Source organism: Calonectris borealis, chromosome 2 (assembly GCF_964195595.1).
Source record: "Calonectris borealis chromosome 2, bCalBor7.hap1.2, whole genome shotgun sequence".
Lineage (NCBI taxonomy): Eukaryota > Metazoa > Chordata > Aves > Procellariiformes > Procellariidae > Calonectris > Calonectris borealis.
The window spans coordinates 158,070,069-158,087,201 of NC_134313.1; the positions used below are offsets into that span (position 1 = coordinate 158,070,069).

A 17,133-nucleotide genomic window follows, 5' to 3' on the forward strand; every position below is an offset into this window, starting at 1 on the left:
TAGAATACATTTCTTTCCTATATATAAAGGAATTACAAGGTTAGAATTAGTGTTATTTTAATATGTACTTGTATTAGCACTAACTTATTAAACAAGAAAACTTAAAATGAAGCTGACTTTCAGCTGATGGAACTTGGTTTTGGTCTGGGCAATTAAAAAAAAAAGTAATCAATTTCAGGTGCATATGAGTGAAATGCATGCATAGTGAACATTGGTGTTTGTGAGAGTAATGATTTACATTCATTGATATTTGAACACACATCTTAACGGAGCTATGGCAAATTTAGTGAAACACTGAATAGAAGAACATTGTTCAACAGGCCTGGAAGCTGTTGCAGAGAGAAATGCCTATCCCTTCATACTACTGTTGTATTGATTGCTGGGCCCTGCATAAGGACTTGAGCTACCTTATCTAACTTCGAAGTCAGCCCTGCTTTGGGCAGGAGGTTGGACTAGTTGACAGATGTCCTCCCAAGCCGCTTTTTTTCCCCCTAAGATTATTTGCATGACAAAAATTTTGGAGTTCTTTGGTTGTTCATGGACCTATAATACTAATTTTATATTACATCAAAATACAGTAGGCAAATATTCCAACAAAAGCATTAAAGCATTTTTGTGCAGATTTCTGTGTGGAGTACAAAAAGGTGACCAAACCTTTGTCTTGCACATGTACTACAACTGATTGCAAATTTTAAGAGTTTGTTGTTATAAACCACCATAAAAATAGAAGCTTCATGAAATGCAGTTTGGCTAAAATGTTGTTAGAAAGTGCTGAGACTCTTTAGAGTAAATTATGTTAGGGTGTTTTACATTTTCTGGACCACCATTACATTTAGATTTTTGACAATTAGTTGCCAGAATAGAACATGAATCTTCTTTTTCCTAAACAGGAAACTCTTACTACCTCAGAAAACTAATTTACCCAGTTCTAACCTTTGATATTTGATTTAGTTAGATATCTGGTGGTTTAGAGACCACCATTGGCCTAACGGTGGTCTCTATTCTTCCCTTCCAGCACATGTACCTGTCTTAGTTTGCACTCGCTCATGAGCTTAGCTGTTACTGAGATTCCAGTACACCAATGCTGTGTGTGTTTTTTTCTTTTTTTCCTAGGAATGGATCATTTCTTATATGGGATTTCAGATGAAATGAAGCAGGCGCACAGAGAACAACTTTTTGCTGTCAACAGTGATAACCTGGTTGATGTCTCAAACAAGTAAGTCTGTGCTCAACTTAGGAAAATGTTTACTTGAAAAATAAACAAAAACCTAATTTGAAGAAGAAAACAGTTTGTGGAAGTTGTCATAATAAAGTTTTTGGATTTCTTCCCTTAGCCTTTTGCACTACTTTCACTATTTGCTTTTGTAACCTAGAAAGAGATGTTAATTATATACTGCTTACTGCATTTTAGCAGATAACTTCCTCCTGCATTCTGAGATACTGTTTTACTTTTGAAGAGTCCAGAAACTGTCTGGAGAAAGTACACTCAGACATCCAGCTCCTGGCTATATGGGCTGGTTCTTCTAGACTCATAACATGTTGTGCTTCTTTAGACTTCTGAATTCTACTTTAGACTTAAGAATTCCACTACTGAAGAATACAAGGTTAAGGAGAGAGGCTAGTTAGGGCTGTGCCTTAGGAAACTGTTGTGTTGTGATGACTAGGGAGAAAACACTGTAAAACTGAAAGATGCTGTAAAAGCAAATGGTGGCTGCATATCAAACATCACTTTTTCCTGAGATGGGAATATTTTTAACTTGTATAGAGAGTTAAGGATAACTGAATGCAGCAGCTTCTCATTTATTTCTGTTTTTTTTTCTTGCAGATATCTTGCAGTTGGGAAGAGCACTCGTGGTCAAGCTGTACTTGGCCCAGAAAATGCAGATATCACCAAAGATCCCTCATGGGTCAAACGATGAATTGCTGCTGAACATTCAAGCTAATACAAAATAAGCCAGTCTGTGTAACTATATAACTAGGTTTTTGTAGTAAGTTTTAACTGTGCTATGGTCCAACTTAAATGTTCATTGCTGCTTTTAAGTGTCCAACAAACCAGTTAAAAGCTGTCCTTCTTGAAATAACTATGTGAAAATTTTCTAACCATACAGTATTTGAGAGCAAGAATGATTTGCTCTGTTATGGCAAAGACAGACCTTAATATTTTACTGAAGACTCACTCCTCCACTTGCATACGAATACTATATAAATTAAGTATTTTTGTATATGTAAAACTCTAGAGCTTTAAATGGTGTTTGTTTGAAATCATGTCTGCTGTTGGATATATAAAAACTATGTCTCTCATACTGACAGATTCGTTCTTTGGTGTGGTAATTCCAGTTTCCTTTGCATAAGCCACCTACAGGTAGAAGAGCTTTGTGACAGTACATTCCACCTCACATCAAGCCAAGTTTGTAGTGAATTGCAGCATAGTGGGCAAATCGCTAATGAATTAGTGTACAGTGTATTTTAAATTTCAGCTTATCTTGCCGATTTGGGCAACATTCAGTCATATTTTGATATGACACAGTCTGGACATGATAAGCTGCCATGAGGAAACATTTTTAGCTCCCCCCCCAAAAAAAATAGTTTTATCCTCCCTGTACAAGGAGAAGGAATGCAGAGTTTGAGCCTAATCCTGAAGAAGCAACAAAAACCAGCTTGCCCTGCTATGAATACTTCCTGCATAGTTAGGGAAGGAAAAAGGCAGTTGTTTTTTTTCTTTCACTAGAGTGTATAGAGAGAGCATTACTCCCCCAATTGTTTAAAAGCACGTGAACACAATTTCTGACAAGTCACTCCCGATGTTTGCAACAGTACTTTATTTCGCTTCAGATAGATACATTAAGCACATCCTGTAACTCAACACAAAGCTAGCCATCTACACTTATTTTTTGGGTGTAAGTACTCAAACAAAGTGCAGTAGATGAGTAACTTACAGAGTGCATAGTGTGGTGTTGCACTTACTTACTGTTAAAGGGTAGTATCAGTAAATGGTGCTTATCCATTAGATGCTAGGGTTTGCTTCAAACGTAACACAAATAGAGGACAAAATCTGTGTGACATCTGAATGTCTTGTTTCACATAAAGTGCTGGTACAATAATTTAAATGTTACAAAACAAAGCTGTAACGATTCTAAAGCATTGTTACTCACAATGTGCATCTATTACAATAATCTAGAAGTGATGTCTTTAGATGGCTCCGGTTTCTGCTTCCTTTGGGCTGTGCATAGCAACGTGCTCCAGCTGGCCTGAATCTGAAACATCGTAACTAGTCTTGTACTTGGCCAGGATTTTCATCAGTGGTCGCAGCTTCAGCCACCATTGCTCCTTGGGAATCCTGTGTCTGTGTAAGAGGTGCCGTGGGGAAAAAAAAAAATATTTACTTGGTAGCTAAGACAAACACATTTTGTAGGTCATCTGACAACACTAACCATAATGGTCTTCCTTATAAATAGGATCAGATACTGACATTTATGGTGGGATGTAGACACTGACCCGAAATGGGGAGAAATAAGGACAGAATACTGAAGGAATGAATAGATTTTACTATAAAGATATACTTTATAGGTTAATACCAAATTGGGAGCAAAAATGCTACCCCACTGAACTGTACCAGAAGTAAAGTAATTCTAGGCATTAGAGCAAAGACAGTTAGGAGAACATTATTTAAAAGGACACTGGAGTCCCAGAATTCATAACAAGAGACTTCCAAGATTAAGGAGGATGAAGAGAAAGCAGGGAGTTGTTAGAAAAGACAAGTGAACAATCAAAGTGAATCACTGGCCGAATGTAGGCCAAAAACAAAAGTGGAATAAAACAGTTAGCAAACACTGTGTGTCAGTGCTGTGGAGAAGATGTTCCTTTGATGTGGTGAAAAGAAGCCTGTGTTGAGATGTTTAAAATGTAAGCAGCATATACGTACACAAAGTCTGTTTCATTCTTAAGCTCAGCCACGGGTTGGAAAACAAGGTTCCGTCTACGCATTCCCAGCAAACAGACTGAGTCATCAGTATTGGCAAATACTTTTCCTAAAAAGAATGAAATAATTTGGGATCTTTCTTATTCACACTTGTAAGGGCAAATACCCTTTCTCTGTAATTAAACTGAATAGGAAGCTTAGAGTAGCTTAATTCCAGTTACTGAATATTTAATGTAATGATAAAACATCAATTAGTACTTTAATAGGGTTAGGAGATTTTCACTTTTTTAATTTAGCTTTGGTGATTAGCAATGAAAATGCCGTGTAATTAAGCAACAATAAGACTGAATTTTAACATCCAGTTTTAAATTAGATTTTAGTAAATAGTGCTTTATAAAAATTCCCGAAGAAGAAATATTACCTTCTTCTGTCTCCCATGTAGCCACCATGAAACAAAAAGGAAGAACAGATGTAACTATATAACCATCAATTTGCATGAAAAACTGCAATCACACTAGCATTTTTTAAAGACAGTTAAGAAAAACAGCTATCATCTGAATTATTGACCTCACTCGGGAAATCTTCTTACAGTAGGAAGCACAGCAAGGCACTACTGAATAATAAAAACATAATCAAGAGGGAAAGAAGTATGTTGACTAACAAACTAATATACGTTCATAGGTTTGTGTAGTAGAGTAGTTTTATCTACTGATAGCTAACCAAAGACAGTAACAAGAGAGAGCGCTAAATGTTTCTGCACCTTTTCGGTAGGTTTCTTTCAGTTTTTTGGAGATCCACTGCATAGCTTTTGCAGAAATTTTTGTCCCGAAGTTTCTATCAAATGGCGAAGGTGCACCACCCTGTGTGAAAATTTAATGGTGGGTTAGTTTAGTTATTGAACCAGTATTTGTGTCTTTTTATTTTATCAGTCCTCTCTGTTAATGGCCTGCTCTACCTCTTAGAAAAACAAACAAACCAAAAACTCCACCATGCAAATCCAGCTAAAACATTTAAAATTTGTGTTAAGAACTTGTAGAATTCTCATTGAATCAATAATACTTTTCACTTAGGTAAATGGAGGGCACTGTTTTCCCCTTCTTCCCCTTAATACTGATCATTAAGCACTGCCCAGCTATCACACTGCCACAGGGCAACCTGGTTTCAGTATAATATAAACTAGGAAACTGTTGAAGAAGAGGTGTCAGAGGGAGCCTAAGAAATGCAAGTGCTGACTCTCTGTGATCTAGGAAGTCTGGGAAGCATAGGTCTCTATTGTGGCTAGAACGAGGAAGGACATAATGCCGTGAATGTAATACGAGGATGAAACAACTGCGTTGGGACTTCCTAGACTAGTAATCGCATTATTTCTTTTTTTTTTTTTTTGGCTGCTTTCATTCCAAGTATTACAGCAGCCTTTACATAATTCTGGAAACAAAAGTGTTGTTTCGGGTTTTTTTAAACCCTTTGTTTATATTACATAAAGTCTGACTTTTCTGTCCATTTTCAATGCAGCAGATGGGACTGCAATCATATGCCAAGTAGTTCCAAACAGTTCCAAACAGATTGTTTGACTAATGCTGGTCTTGACGTTCAAAATAAACTTTGCTAAATTTTATGCAGAAAGTGTCAACCTCAGTGTTGAATAATCTAAAAATGTATGAGTAAGGGGCGTATACATACAGCTTGAAATGACTTAGAAGGAAAGACACTCGTTTCACTACTAGTACTTGAGAAATTTGGCTCTACCTCAGTATGTATTTTTTACTCTATCTCAGTCTTGGTGGTTAGCGTAGCCAAATTAGAAACTTACTATTTGCCCATTAACAAGCAGTATAGTGAGATAAAGAGATGCAAGTACAAAGACCACAAGGAGTAGCTCACTCCTGTCTCTTCTACAAGAACAATCTATCTGCACATTTTTCTTAATGAAATCTCATCTCTTCCAGGGTTCAGAAGCCAGATGGGCAGATAAGTGTGTTCTAAGGATGTCTTACAATAATAATAACATAGCTGTATTATCAAAAAAAGTGTAATTGTTTATTAATATATACAGGAGAGGAATAAAAATGAAAATCATTAAGACTCTAATGCCATTTTTTTCCTAGATTTTTAAGAAGGAATTGCAATAAAATATAATCCTAACAAAAACTTCTGAGTTACCTATGAACAAAAATCCACACACTTTTTTTTTCTTTAATCCTAAGTCAGACTTGCTTGAATAGTGTATACTCTTTGTTCATACAAGTTAAGCTTGCCTGTAATTTTAAGGTCATTTTTACCTGCTGCATGTGGCCCAATACATTTTTTCGACAGTCAAACACTCCTTTTCCTTCTTCAGAATACAGCTGATAAATGAAGTCAGTTGTATAGTTCTCATTGCAGTTCTCATTTCTGTAACAAGTAAGGCCAGATACAGTTAGCAAATTTACTATTAAGTACTGGATGTCTTCACAGCTATTGAACGACAAATGTTCTCCCATTTTTTTGATACCAGTAATCAGGCTTGGATATTTTCATCTAATCACATATGTTCACTTTCACGTGACATGCTCATGATTTTGAAGTCTGCATTACTTTTACTACACTGACATCACTGGCAGGTCACTTGGAATCCGTTGTTGAATAAGGTGGTGAAAAATACCATTTCAGGTCTGACAAGTTCATTATGCAGAGGAAAAACTACATTGAAATAAAAAGTCATCGACATCCAATGTCATCATTTTGCCCTTTAAAAAAGCATGGATAATGAATAGTACCTTAGACTGTTCCTTACCAATATTGTAAACGTAGGATATTTTTTCACCCTAGTCATATAACTAGTAGAACCTGAACAAATATAATGGTATCGTCATACAATTTATTGTGGTATTCCTTTTTCAGCCCTTCACTACTCGGCATACAGAAAATAAATGCTCAAGAAAGAGAGAGGCTACAGCCTAATTCATGCTGCCTAAGAAGGTATAATTTTAAAACATGCTAATCAACATATTTTAAATGTTTTGATTTTTTAAAGATATTTTATTCTCTGTTATCTCCTAAAATCTAAGTAGGATTTTTACAGTAAAGGCCATACTATATGTGTACACATGTATGCTAGTTCTCACACTATCTTTAGTAAGAAAGAATCTACAATAAAAGACAAAGCCAATGAGAAAATAGGTTGAAAATAGTATAAAATATTAGATTGTAGAGCAAATACGTTACACAGAAAGAAGGAAGTTTTGGACTTGAGCATCCAGACTTCCCTTCTGGAGCTACAGCTTTAGTAAAAATCTCATGCTAAAGGAATAATCAAGAAATATAGACTTAGAGTGTCTTTGCAAGTGGCCAAACAGCCTGCTTGGCTGGAAGTGCTCAGCATTGCTTATGTCATCTATTAAAACTACTTTTGCTTACCTCAGCACTAGACCACGCTGGATACTGGTTTTCATTTTTTCAGTCAAGTGTTCCACATTAGCCTAGAAACAACAAAAGTATTTTAACAAGCCATACAGAACTGTAAAACAACTTTAATAAGCCTACATATCCCGAGAACTTCTGTAAAGTATTCCACATCAAATATTATGTGCAAATTCAAATAATCAGCAAGTTTTGGGAGATCCAGGATAATATTCATCTTGGGTTAAAACTGACTTCTTCCTCCACGTCACAAATAACTGATTTTAATAGCAACACAAAGTTGTTTTTTTGTATGCTATACTGGTATAGCACCACGTTGGATAACGTCAATATACATAAAAATACAGAAATTGCCACAAAAGATTGTATCTTGCCCTTACTCCCAGTCCTTGCAAAAGTCCTTTTATGGATACAGTGATGCACTGCTGTGCTGGTACTCCCATATATGACATGAAGAGTACACGCCACTGAGAAATGAGTGGGCAGGAATTACAATTCATTTCACACCTCTTTTCCTTTCAGGAAATTTCTATCTGTTTAGCTTTGTATTTGTCCATGGCCGCAGCTAGCGCCAACTACCTCAGAAGTTTAAAAGCCTCATAGTAGACAAGTTCCATATCAGCTTACACCCTAATCTGTAATCTTAAAGCCCAAGATCTTTATTTCAGTAACACCTCCAAACATGCTCTGAATAGCTGTGCTACCAAAGTCAGTATCTAATACACCTTACATACTGTTCAACTCCTGACATAAACAGCCATCTAACACAATGGAAAAGGTATTTCTTTTTTTTCCCTATTTTTGTTTTTCTTTTAAAACTGCCCAGGTCTGTTCATTTACATGTAATTTGAATTTCAATCAGAAGAATAAAAATGAAACAATTCACCTAGTAGTGTTCAATGACTACTACAATAATTTTGTCAGTTAACTGAATCTGATGCCAAGAATAACTGGTATATGTTCCTTTATATAATATGGCATAAGAACCAGCGTTATATGAAAGTGCTCTGACAAACGTAGCTTTTACATACAACCTAAAGATTTGGGTTTTTTTGTAACGTGAGCCATCTACTTCAAATATACACATTATGCTATATACGTACAACAATTCTAGGATCTACTTAAAAATGAGGAAACCATTTCTAATGCTGTATACCTGGAGCTCTCGAATATCAAACTGTTCTTCAAAGATATAAGCAGCATCAGCTCCTGCCGCAAGGGCCCCCATATTAGCCAGATAACCACAATAACCACCCATGGTCTCAATGATGAATACACGACGCTTGGTACCACTGGCCGACTGTTTGATGCGATCACATGTCTAATCAAAGACAAGATATTGTAAGTTTAAATAAAAAAAGTCTGATTTTCTGTGTTTATATGTCATGCAATTTTATGTCACTTATTGGTTACAGAGTTTAAAGAATTTATAAAAAATACATCCTTAAAAATTCCAACATAGCATAACCCATTTAACTATAATAACTACCAAATAAAGCAATGCTAATAAACCATACACTGGACACCATAGTCAGAATAAAATGTTTTGCTACTATCAACTCTTATTTATTTGCTTCCTGCAAATACTAAAACAAGAATTAGTTTTGGTTTGTGCATGGAATTAAAAGTTGCAATAGTTTTCTAACAGAGATACAAATAGATATAAAGGAGCTTTTTAATCAGCTCTGGTATGAGTAAGTTTCTCTTCTTTGCTTTAATTCTCATTACTGAAGAGTTTACTTCTTCTTAGATTTTAAAATTCACTGCATTCCCAGCCATACTTAACAGATACAGTTTTTTTAAACTTAAGTCCTGAGCACGTATCACCCTATTGTTTACTTTCCAATAACGATATCCACATAAATATAATTCTTTCAAGCACTACTGGAGCTTTTTTTTTTAAATGCTTTTGGTTTTTTATTAATAGGTACATACTTACTATAAAAAGACTGCAATCTCCACTTGCATCTTGCTCTGACCAGCATAAGAAATATTCTCTACAAAGACATCTATTGCTTACATGCCACCGATTAGCACCAATATTTATTAGAGCTGCCTAAGAGACTTAGAAAATAACAGAGAAAGTCTCCAGTGTGGTAGGACCTAGGAACTCAGGAAAACGTAGAAATCTAGGACCTAGGTTACTATGCATCCCCAGGTTTTAATAATACTCAAAAATTTGTTTGACAAACTCTCACTTCCCAGAATGAGTTTTTCTACCCTTCAAAGTTATTTTAAAGTCATCAGTTAATGTATCTTCCTTTCAGAAAGCAAATAATAGAAAGAAAGAGATACCATTTCCTTCTTTGTCTTAAAAATAAATAAATAGGTTAATACCAGACTTGGTGACAAGAGGAATTTTGCAAAACTGATGTACTGTCCCTACACCAGTTCTGTTTAGTAAAAGTGAGAAATAAAAGTACTTGGAAAGTTTGTAATCTTGAAACCTGAATTATGAGAATGTTAAAAAATCCCTATGCCTTACTGATTTTCTGAATGAGTAACTGCAGATGCTGTAATATTTGAGGTATTTCTGTTCCACAGATATGTACAACCAGAACCTTCATTCAGCTAACTGAAAATAATACTTCAAGCTGAAATTAAGATTGTGAGCAATATGGTCTTTAAAAATCTACCTAACAGACCACAGAACAAATAATGAATTGATACGTGAGAAAACTTAAAATAATAAAAGACTAGAACTTCTAACATCATAAGGTTTAATGCACTGAAGGACTAAAAACAGTGTATGCATTTATTTAGGTCCAGCTACCAAAAGATACATGTAATTTAATTTATACATATTTTATTTACATATTTGCATATGTGCATGTTATATGTATACATACACACACGCACACATGTATACACACACAAGCACAGAATTCACATGAATTTATTCAGAATATGGATTGACATTCTGTTATCCTAAACAGGAAGTATCCCTGTAACAAACTACATCAAAAACCTACATTGAACTTCATCAGTTTTTCAAAATAACACTTTCTGTTACCTGTCTTGGATTTTACAATGTCCTCAATCACTTTACTTTCCGCTTCCAGATGTGGTTTCATAAGAATTTTTGCACAATACTGGCATATGGTAAACAGTAACAAATTTATAAAAATCCCCATCACTTTTAATAGTGGCAGATGCAGCACTGAACCAATTTTAACTCATTTTAAAAAAGCTGCCCGGAACTGGATGGATACTATGTGTTTAGCTTATGATATAACAAATCTTGGCTTTAGACACTGAAGAAATAAATATACATGCGAAGATTTCCTTCATTTTGAGAGACTTAAAAGATTTGTAAATGCCAAGCTTTCTAAAAAAGTTTTCCAGCTGCTGGCAGTAGAATGACATTTTCTGCCTTTTGAGAAGCTCTAAGTTCTAAGCAAGGTAAATCATTAGTTGCTTTTGGGATTACTCACTTCAGAATTATTTAGAAGGATTTCTATTCTTGACTATACAAGAGACATAGTAGAAACTTTCTACTATTCTTGCTCTCTCAGAATGACTGTAGCAGAAATACCCAAATACAAAAATGGCACAGATGGATTTTAAAGAATCATTAATTCATATACTACTTCATAGACTAGAAAGGCCAAAGTTCAAATGCCTGATGCAGGTTTCAGAAGTTTTAAACATGGAGGCATGGTGACTCTTTTTGGAGTACTCTTTGGAATTCCATTGCTAATTGAGCTTTCATATGAACTGAGCCAGCTTCGTGAAAAATCCGATATTCAAAACTTCACCAAATCAACAGTGTTCTATTTTTAGCATAAACATTATAACCATAATGAAATTCAATAGATATACAATGATTTTTATTTTTTACTGAGAGCATTACTGAAAGCTGTACAAATTGCAATTAAAATAATAAAAGCAGTGAAATAAGAGGAAGCAGCAATATATACGATCGTTTTTTTCCCATTGTGTTTTCATGTTTTCACTTTTACAGGTGCATCACTGTTAGAAGTGGTATCAGCCATAATTAGCAGACTTAGCCTGACATTTATAGAAGTAGGTAAGGAGGAAGCAGCTAAGGGAGCGGTAAAAGTACCTGTGTCCTACCTATGAACATACTGCTACAATTTACCCACACTACATCTTAGGTCATCTTCACCTCAGGGATGCTGTATTGCATCTCCCAAAGACCAAGCCATAATATATTCTGACACAGCTCTTTCAATTATCTACTGGATCTTTTACTCTACGTAAATGAATAACACTGTATCACAGCAGGAAAACAAACCTGCATTTCTCAAACCCCTGGATCTCTATTCTGACTTTCTTGGCCAATTATTTCATAATTAGTTATATGGATTGATAATGAGGGGTTTGATAAAACCCAGAGCTGTTCAGAGGTTTACTCATTTGTTTGCATTAGACCTCAACTCAGTTCCCTTTGCTGTGGCTACAGCAGACTCAATAGGATAGTAAAGAACTTAAAGAGTTCATATAGCAGTTGTACCCAAGGGAAAAAGCTATGGCAGACTAAAACTAGAAAACTGATTGTTCTGACTGAAATGGAAAACTCATTCATAGCAAGTTTTGGCCTCACACTGTTTAGTTAGCATCAGTGACAGACTTAACTGCCTATGCTATGCATGCATTTATATGCACTTAACGTATGTTAAGCCTAATGCAGTCTATGGGATTATTTATGTGTTTAGTGTTAACCATGTATTTAACAGGCTCTACTGCACTGAGCTCAGTTATTAGCCTATGCAATAAATGTGGCATTTATTTATAAAACACATGCTTTCTTCTTTCACCTCAGTAACGCCGGGGAGCTGCGCAAGATAAAAAACAAAATCAAAGCAAGCAAAATATTTTATTCTCAGTAAAAGCAAATGTCCTAAGCACTAATGCAGCAGTCTTGGATAACAAAACAGAGTCCCCAAGAGTTAAACATCCAACATAATTAATTCTTATTAGGTTAATCTTTAATCAGTCTTGGAAAACTTCTTAACTATAAAACATAAAAAAAACCCACAATAAATTAATTATTTTAGAGAACTAGACATTTCAAGGTCTTTAGATATCCTCATCTTACACATTTTATCATCTTAACTTTTAAAGGATATGCAGTCTTACCTCCACAATAGCATTCAAGGCAGTGTCAGCACCAATGCTAAAGTCTGTGCCTGGCACATTGTTGCTAATAGTAGCAGGCAACACACAGATAGGTACGCAAAACTCCTCAAAGCGGGAACGTGCCTCGTGTAGCTGCAGACAACTTTCATAGGCCTGAAGCAGTGGTACAAGTATGAGTGATACATTCCTTGTCTTTGGATTGCTCAGCTAATGACTCCTTGCATGTGATGGTAAATTTGGCTGTCCATTGGCCCAAGTAAATACAATTGGTGAGATTATTTGGGAGGGGATATCCTGTACATACCACAACAGTGCACTGGGGTTGCATTGGCACAATGCTCTTTGAAAAGTGCAGAAGATTAGTGCGAGTTAATATAGAGTGAATGTGAAGTCTGCACAGCATAGAGGTCTGAAGCAGTTGGGCAGAAAAAGACAGCATAAAGGCAGACCGGAAATCATTCCACAAGAAACCACTTAAAGAACAAAGTTTGATACATGTTAAGGATTTAGAAAGTTAACTAGTAAAACACCTACAACTTGAAGGAAATGCTTAAAGAAAGCTGCTTTTTTTAGAAACTATGTTATCCTATAAAGTCAAGACACACATCTATTTCCACCAAGAAAAAATAAAAAAGTTTTGCCTATGCCTTCCAAGATTCTATCAACATCACACATCTGCCTCTATGCAGATAGACTGGATATGAGCCCAGAAAAATCCAGGAATATGTGCATATGGATGAGTTAATAAAGTTTGCAAGTACAGTTCAAAGATTCTTTGAAAAGCAGCTGTAGGTCCTTGGGAAGATTCCAAACACTACAAAATAAATCATTATGTGAAAAGGATTAGGTGTTCCTAATAGATGTCAAAATAATACTTAAAGGTTAAGATTGTGCAGCTATCTTAAGTCAGTAAACATATTTTTTTAGTTACATTATTCCAATTCTTCCTAATCTAAACTAATCAGCATCTCTCATGATGTGTGGCAATTTTTCGAACTGCCTATGTAATGACTCTCCACAAGAAAGCCTGATTACATAGCATGCTACATTTTTCTTAATCTTTTTCTCCCAGAAAGGACTGATGTTCACAGAAGTCTCACCTTTTCAATTTCTCAAATCAGTTCAGAGAAGCAAACTATTGCAGATCAAATTATTACATAGCTTCAAGCTATCTCCACAAATATCTATACAGTGACTGATTTAAGTAATAACTTAGGAGAAAGTGCTGGGAAAAAAATTCACCTGTGAGAGTTCTGCTCTAGATTTTTTTTCTAGATAAAGCAGATCCTGTTCAGTGAGAGGACAGGACATATGGCAGTAGATGCATGAAGTGCAAACTGACTTTCTAAAGTCTATCCCTACTCATGTATTTTGTAAGCGCAACTTTCAGTGAAGCTCAGTGCTAGGATGCATTTCTAGTTTAAATCTGAAATACAGTCTAAAAGACTGCACTTTCAGACCTGTAGCTCTGAGAAGCAGTATATGCAGAAGAGCAACAAATGGATTTTTTTTTTTTTCTTCGAGTGGATGAGACTTCACTGAGAAAATTTCAGTAATTGCCTAGCCCAACTCAGCTCAGTCAGGCTGCTATGAATTTTTATTTCTGCTGAAAAATAAAGACGTACACTGAGTCGCAGTGGTTTGGAAAAACCACATGGCTTCCTTTTTAGAGAAAACCTGAGTTTCTCTAAAAAGTTTTATACTGAGACTTTTGGGAAACCAAGTTGGAGAGAGATTTAGAACAATAACTAACACAACTGGTTAGTCTGCATTTATGATATGTTAAGATGCAGTTAAGATATGTTTTACTTGCATTAAATATTGCCATTTTATTTGATGCAAGTGATTTCAGCAAACATATCCAAAGACTGTACCTTCACCAAGCATGAGCATTAGATGACTATATGCAACATCTTCGCATCACTGCAGCAAAATACGAAAATACTTTCAATAAAGGGTCACTTAATAATTATAAAGGGTAAACAAGTGATTGGTGGTTTTAATAATTGCTTTACAATTTTTTTTAAAATAAGTACTATAGTAAGATATAGGGATACTGTACTATGTCAATAAAACCGTTTAATCATTTCACACCCTTTTATTATATTTGTATTATTAAAAAGGGTATTGCCATAACCAAGGATGCTGTATAAAAATACATGCAGTCAAGCAAAGACTGTGGTTTGTTGACTTTATGTTGATCTCATTGCAAATGGCCATTGAAAGGCATGGATTTACTGCCCTAGCTCCACATCCAGCTGTTGCTAGGACCGAACTGGATGATAATTTAATTGGTTAGCTAGCTCGGCCAGGCTAATTTTCAGCTTCCTAGTATAGATGAAAATGGAGCCACATATGCCAGTAGCAGCACTGGGAGGGTACAGGAGTCTGTGTTTTTCAAGGAAACTGCGTGGAGGCAATCTGTAACTGTAGCTTTATTCGCTCCTCAGTGAGAACGGGTTTTCTTGGGGCTGTTTGCTATTCTTTTTCTAACAAAACCAATTGATCAGCCTGTATCCCCTTCCCTTTGATGAAAGGAAAAGGCAGATTCTCAAAGAAACACATTAAAGAGTTTCAGCATCTTGCTTTTCCAGGTTCTATTTTTCTCCATCTCTAGCTGATACCTTTTCTTTTCATTTCCCCATTTACTTCTACATCTCCTAAATCAAATGAATATTCTTCCATACCTTGTTCTGGTTTATTCCTCTTTCCATCAGTAGGCTTTGTTTTCAAATTAAATTTTCATCCTTTCCACTCTCTTTCCATGTTCTGTAGCTGAAACAGTCTAACTTTTTATTCATTCTGCTTAATTACAGAGTAGGTTTCTGCTTGTCAGTTCCACCTACAAAATGTATTGCTAATGCCTCTTTTTGATCAATATTAAGTAATCCACTTTCATTTAAAAAGCAATTTCTATCCTTCATGGTTATGTAGGAAAAAAATTAACACTTCTTTGTTGTCACATTCCAGAGGTCTGCTATCTGAAATAATAATTCTATTTGTTTCACTGGATTAGCAACATGAAGTTGAGAATATAGGTATTTTTATTATGGTAGTTATTTTACTGATGCTTCTTTTCACAGAAAAATCAAAGTTTGCGTTCTTAACCTGCAATCCTAAACAATTTTTTTCTTATATCTAGATATATAAGCCTTAAGCATACCCTTTTCAGGTACAGAAACCTCCAGCTTTCCCCAGGTATTCTACATTGTGGAGTTTTCATTGACAATTGTTCTCACTAATATTCTGAAAACTGAAGTGAAAAATACAGCATAAGATAAATTTGAAACACTCTTCAAAAGACAAACCAAATTCTACTATTCAACTGATTACAAGCCTGTATTTTAAAACAAAAATGGAAAAAATGGAGCACCTCAAGAGGGTCATAGAATCTGTTATAGAATCTAAATTCTAATTATTGAGACATGTACTCTACGACTTAGGGAAAAGCACACTCTTGCCTAATCTCTTATTCAGATGTCATTTACCTGTTGGCCTGTTTTTTATTGTTTTTCTATTTAAATGCAGCATCTTAACACATTTTATCTGCAAATGTCTCAAGGTACCATTTACATGCCTTGACAAGTTTCAAACAACTTAACATTGACAAGCGTCTAGTAATGCCAAACACTTACAAGGCCTCATTACCCAACAGAAATGTACTTACCTTACTAAAAGTTGTCAAGAACATAGAAGTAAGAACAGCACCATAGAAAAACTAAGTGTGATGACATTTTGGTGTTCATAAGAGGTACTAATCTGAAAGCATTGAAAACTATGATGCATTTATTGACCTAACAATGGCAATAGGAATAAAAATGCTATAAACTAGATATAATGGACATTCATGTCCATTTGCTACTTTCATTTACCACAGTCAATTGTATGACTTGTATTCAGTCTATCAGTCACATTTAATAGGGGGCATCACCACTATTGAACCTGATCTGAACATACAGTACAGGAATGAAAGGATACGTTTTTCATCATCAGTTTTAGTGAATCATGTTCAAACAATCAGAGCAGAAAACTAAAAAAATACCAAGCAGAAATGTTTCCCCAACACAAAAGTCTGCTCCTTCCCCCCAAAAAAACCCAAAACTTATTTTTCCATTGGATTGAATCCAAATCTTGCAAAGCCATTACATTTCATATTTATTTCAGAGAAAAATCTAGGCAAAATAAAATGCAAAAACAAGACGAAAGCTATTAGTAAAAAAATACCAGTTTGAAAAGTTTTCAACTACTGCATTGAAAATATGGACACGCTGACATCTTATTATCTATGAAGGTGGATGATATCTAGAAACCTAAGTATAAAGCAAAACACAACAACAACGAGAGAGACTGACTGACTATGCTATATCCCACCCTACATGAAATAACATATAAAAAAAAGCCAGTTAGGTAAACAAAGCTTAAGAAGAAAAGAAAAGAAAAGAAGAAAAGTAGGTGTTATGCACAATCATTTTACTCACCTTAATTTGTGACCAATCATTTTGGAGAGATATTTTTATTTACCAGAACTGGAAACATCAACATTTATAACCTAAGTTGTCTATAAAGAATATGTTCAAGATAAATCTTAGTTAGCTTACAGTCTTGTTCATGGCAATACTTAAGGAAACTGAAATTTCCTAACTGAAGGGTTTATTTGCTGAAGATAAAAATATTTATGTTGGCATGGTAAAAAAAAAAAAAAACACAAACCA

The 17,133-nt window shown here is 35.1% G+C and overlaps 2 protein-coding genes across 11 annotated transcripts in view; one reads left to right on the forward strand and one right to left on the reverse strand.

The window, feature by feature from the left end:
* Positions 1–3,184, forward strand: part of PITRM1 (pitrilysin metallopeptidase 1) — a 29,007-nt gene extending 25,823 nt beyond the window's left edge. The window contains exons 24-25 of one of the 3 annotated variants that reach the window (XR_012672728.1): positions 1,114–1,216; positions 1,826–1,998. Coding sequence is in view for 2 of the 3 variants with exons in the window: in XM_075144091.1 (XP_075000192.1) it covers positions 1,114–1,216; positions 1,826–1,919 (197 nt within the window). In the remaining variant the exon portion in view is untranslated. Of the gene's footprint in view, positions 1–1,113; positions 1,217–1,825 lie in introns of all 3 variants that reach the window. The other 2 variants (XM_075144091.1, XM_075144092.1) reach the window with 2 other exon arrangements.
* The window catches only part of PFKP (phosphofructokinase, platelet), a 45,856-nt gene continuing 31,523 nt past the window's right edge, over positions 2,801–17,133 (reverse strand). For 6 of the 8 annotated variants that reach the window (XM_075144102.1, XM_075144098.1, XM_075144100.1 and 3 more), the window contains 7 exons: positions 12,422–12,574; positions 8,475–8,639; positions 7,316–7,377; positions 6,199–6,310; positions 4,680–4,779; positions 3,923–4,028; positions 2,801–3,343 (listed from right to left, as the gene is read on the reverse strand). In XM_075144102.1, the coding sequence (XP_075000203.1) occupies positions 3,190–3,343; positions 3,923–4,028; positions 4,680–4,779; positions 6,199–6,310; positions 7,316–7,377; positions 8,475–8,639; positions 12,422–12,574 (852 nt within the window). In that variant the 3' untranslated portion in view covers positions 2,801–3,189. The remainder of the gene's footprint in view (positions 3,344–3,922; positions 4,029–4,679; positions 4,780–6,198; positions 6,311–7,315; positions 7,378–8,474; positions 8,640–12,421; positions 12,575–17,133) is intronic. The other 2 variants (XM_075144103.1, XM_075144101.1) reach the window with 1 other exon arrangement.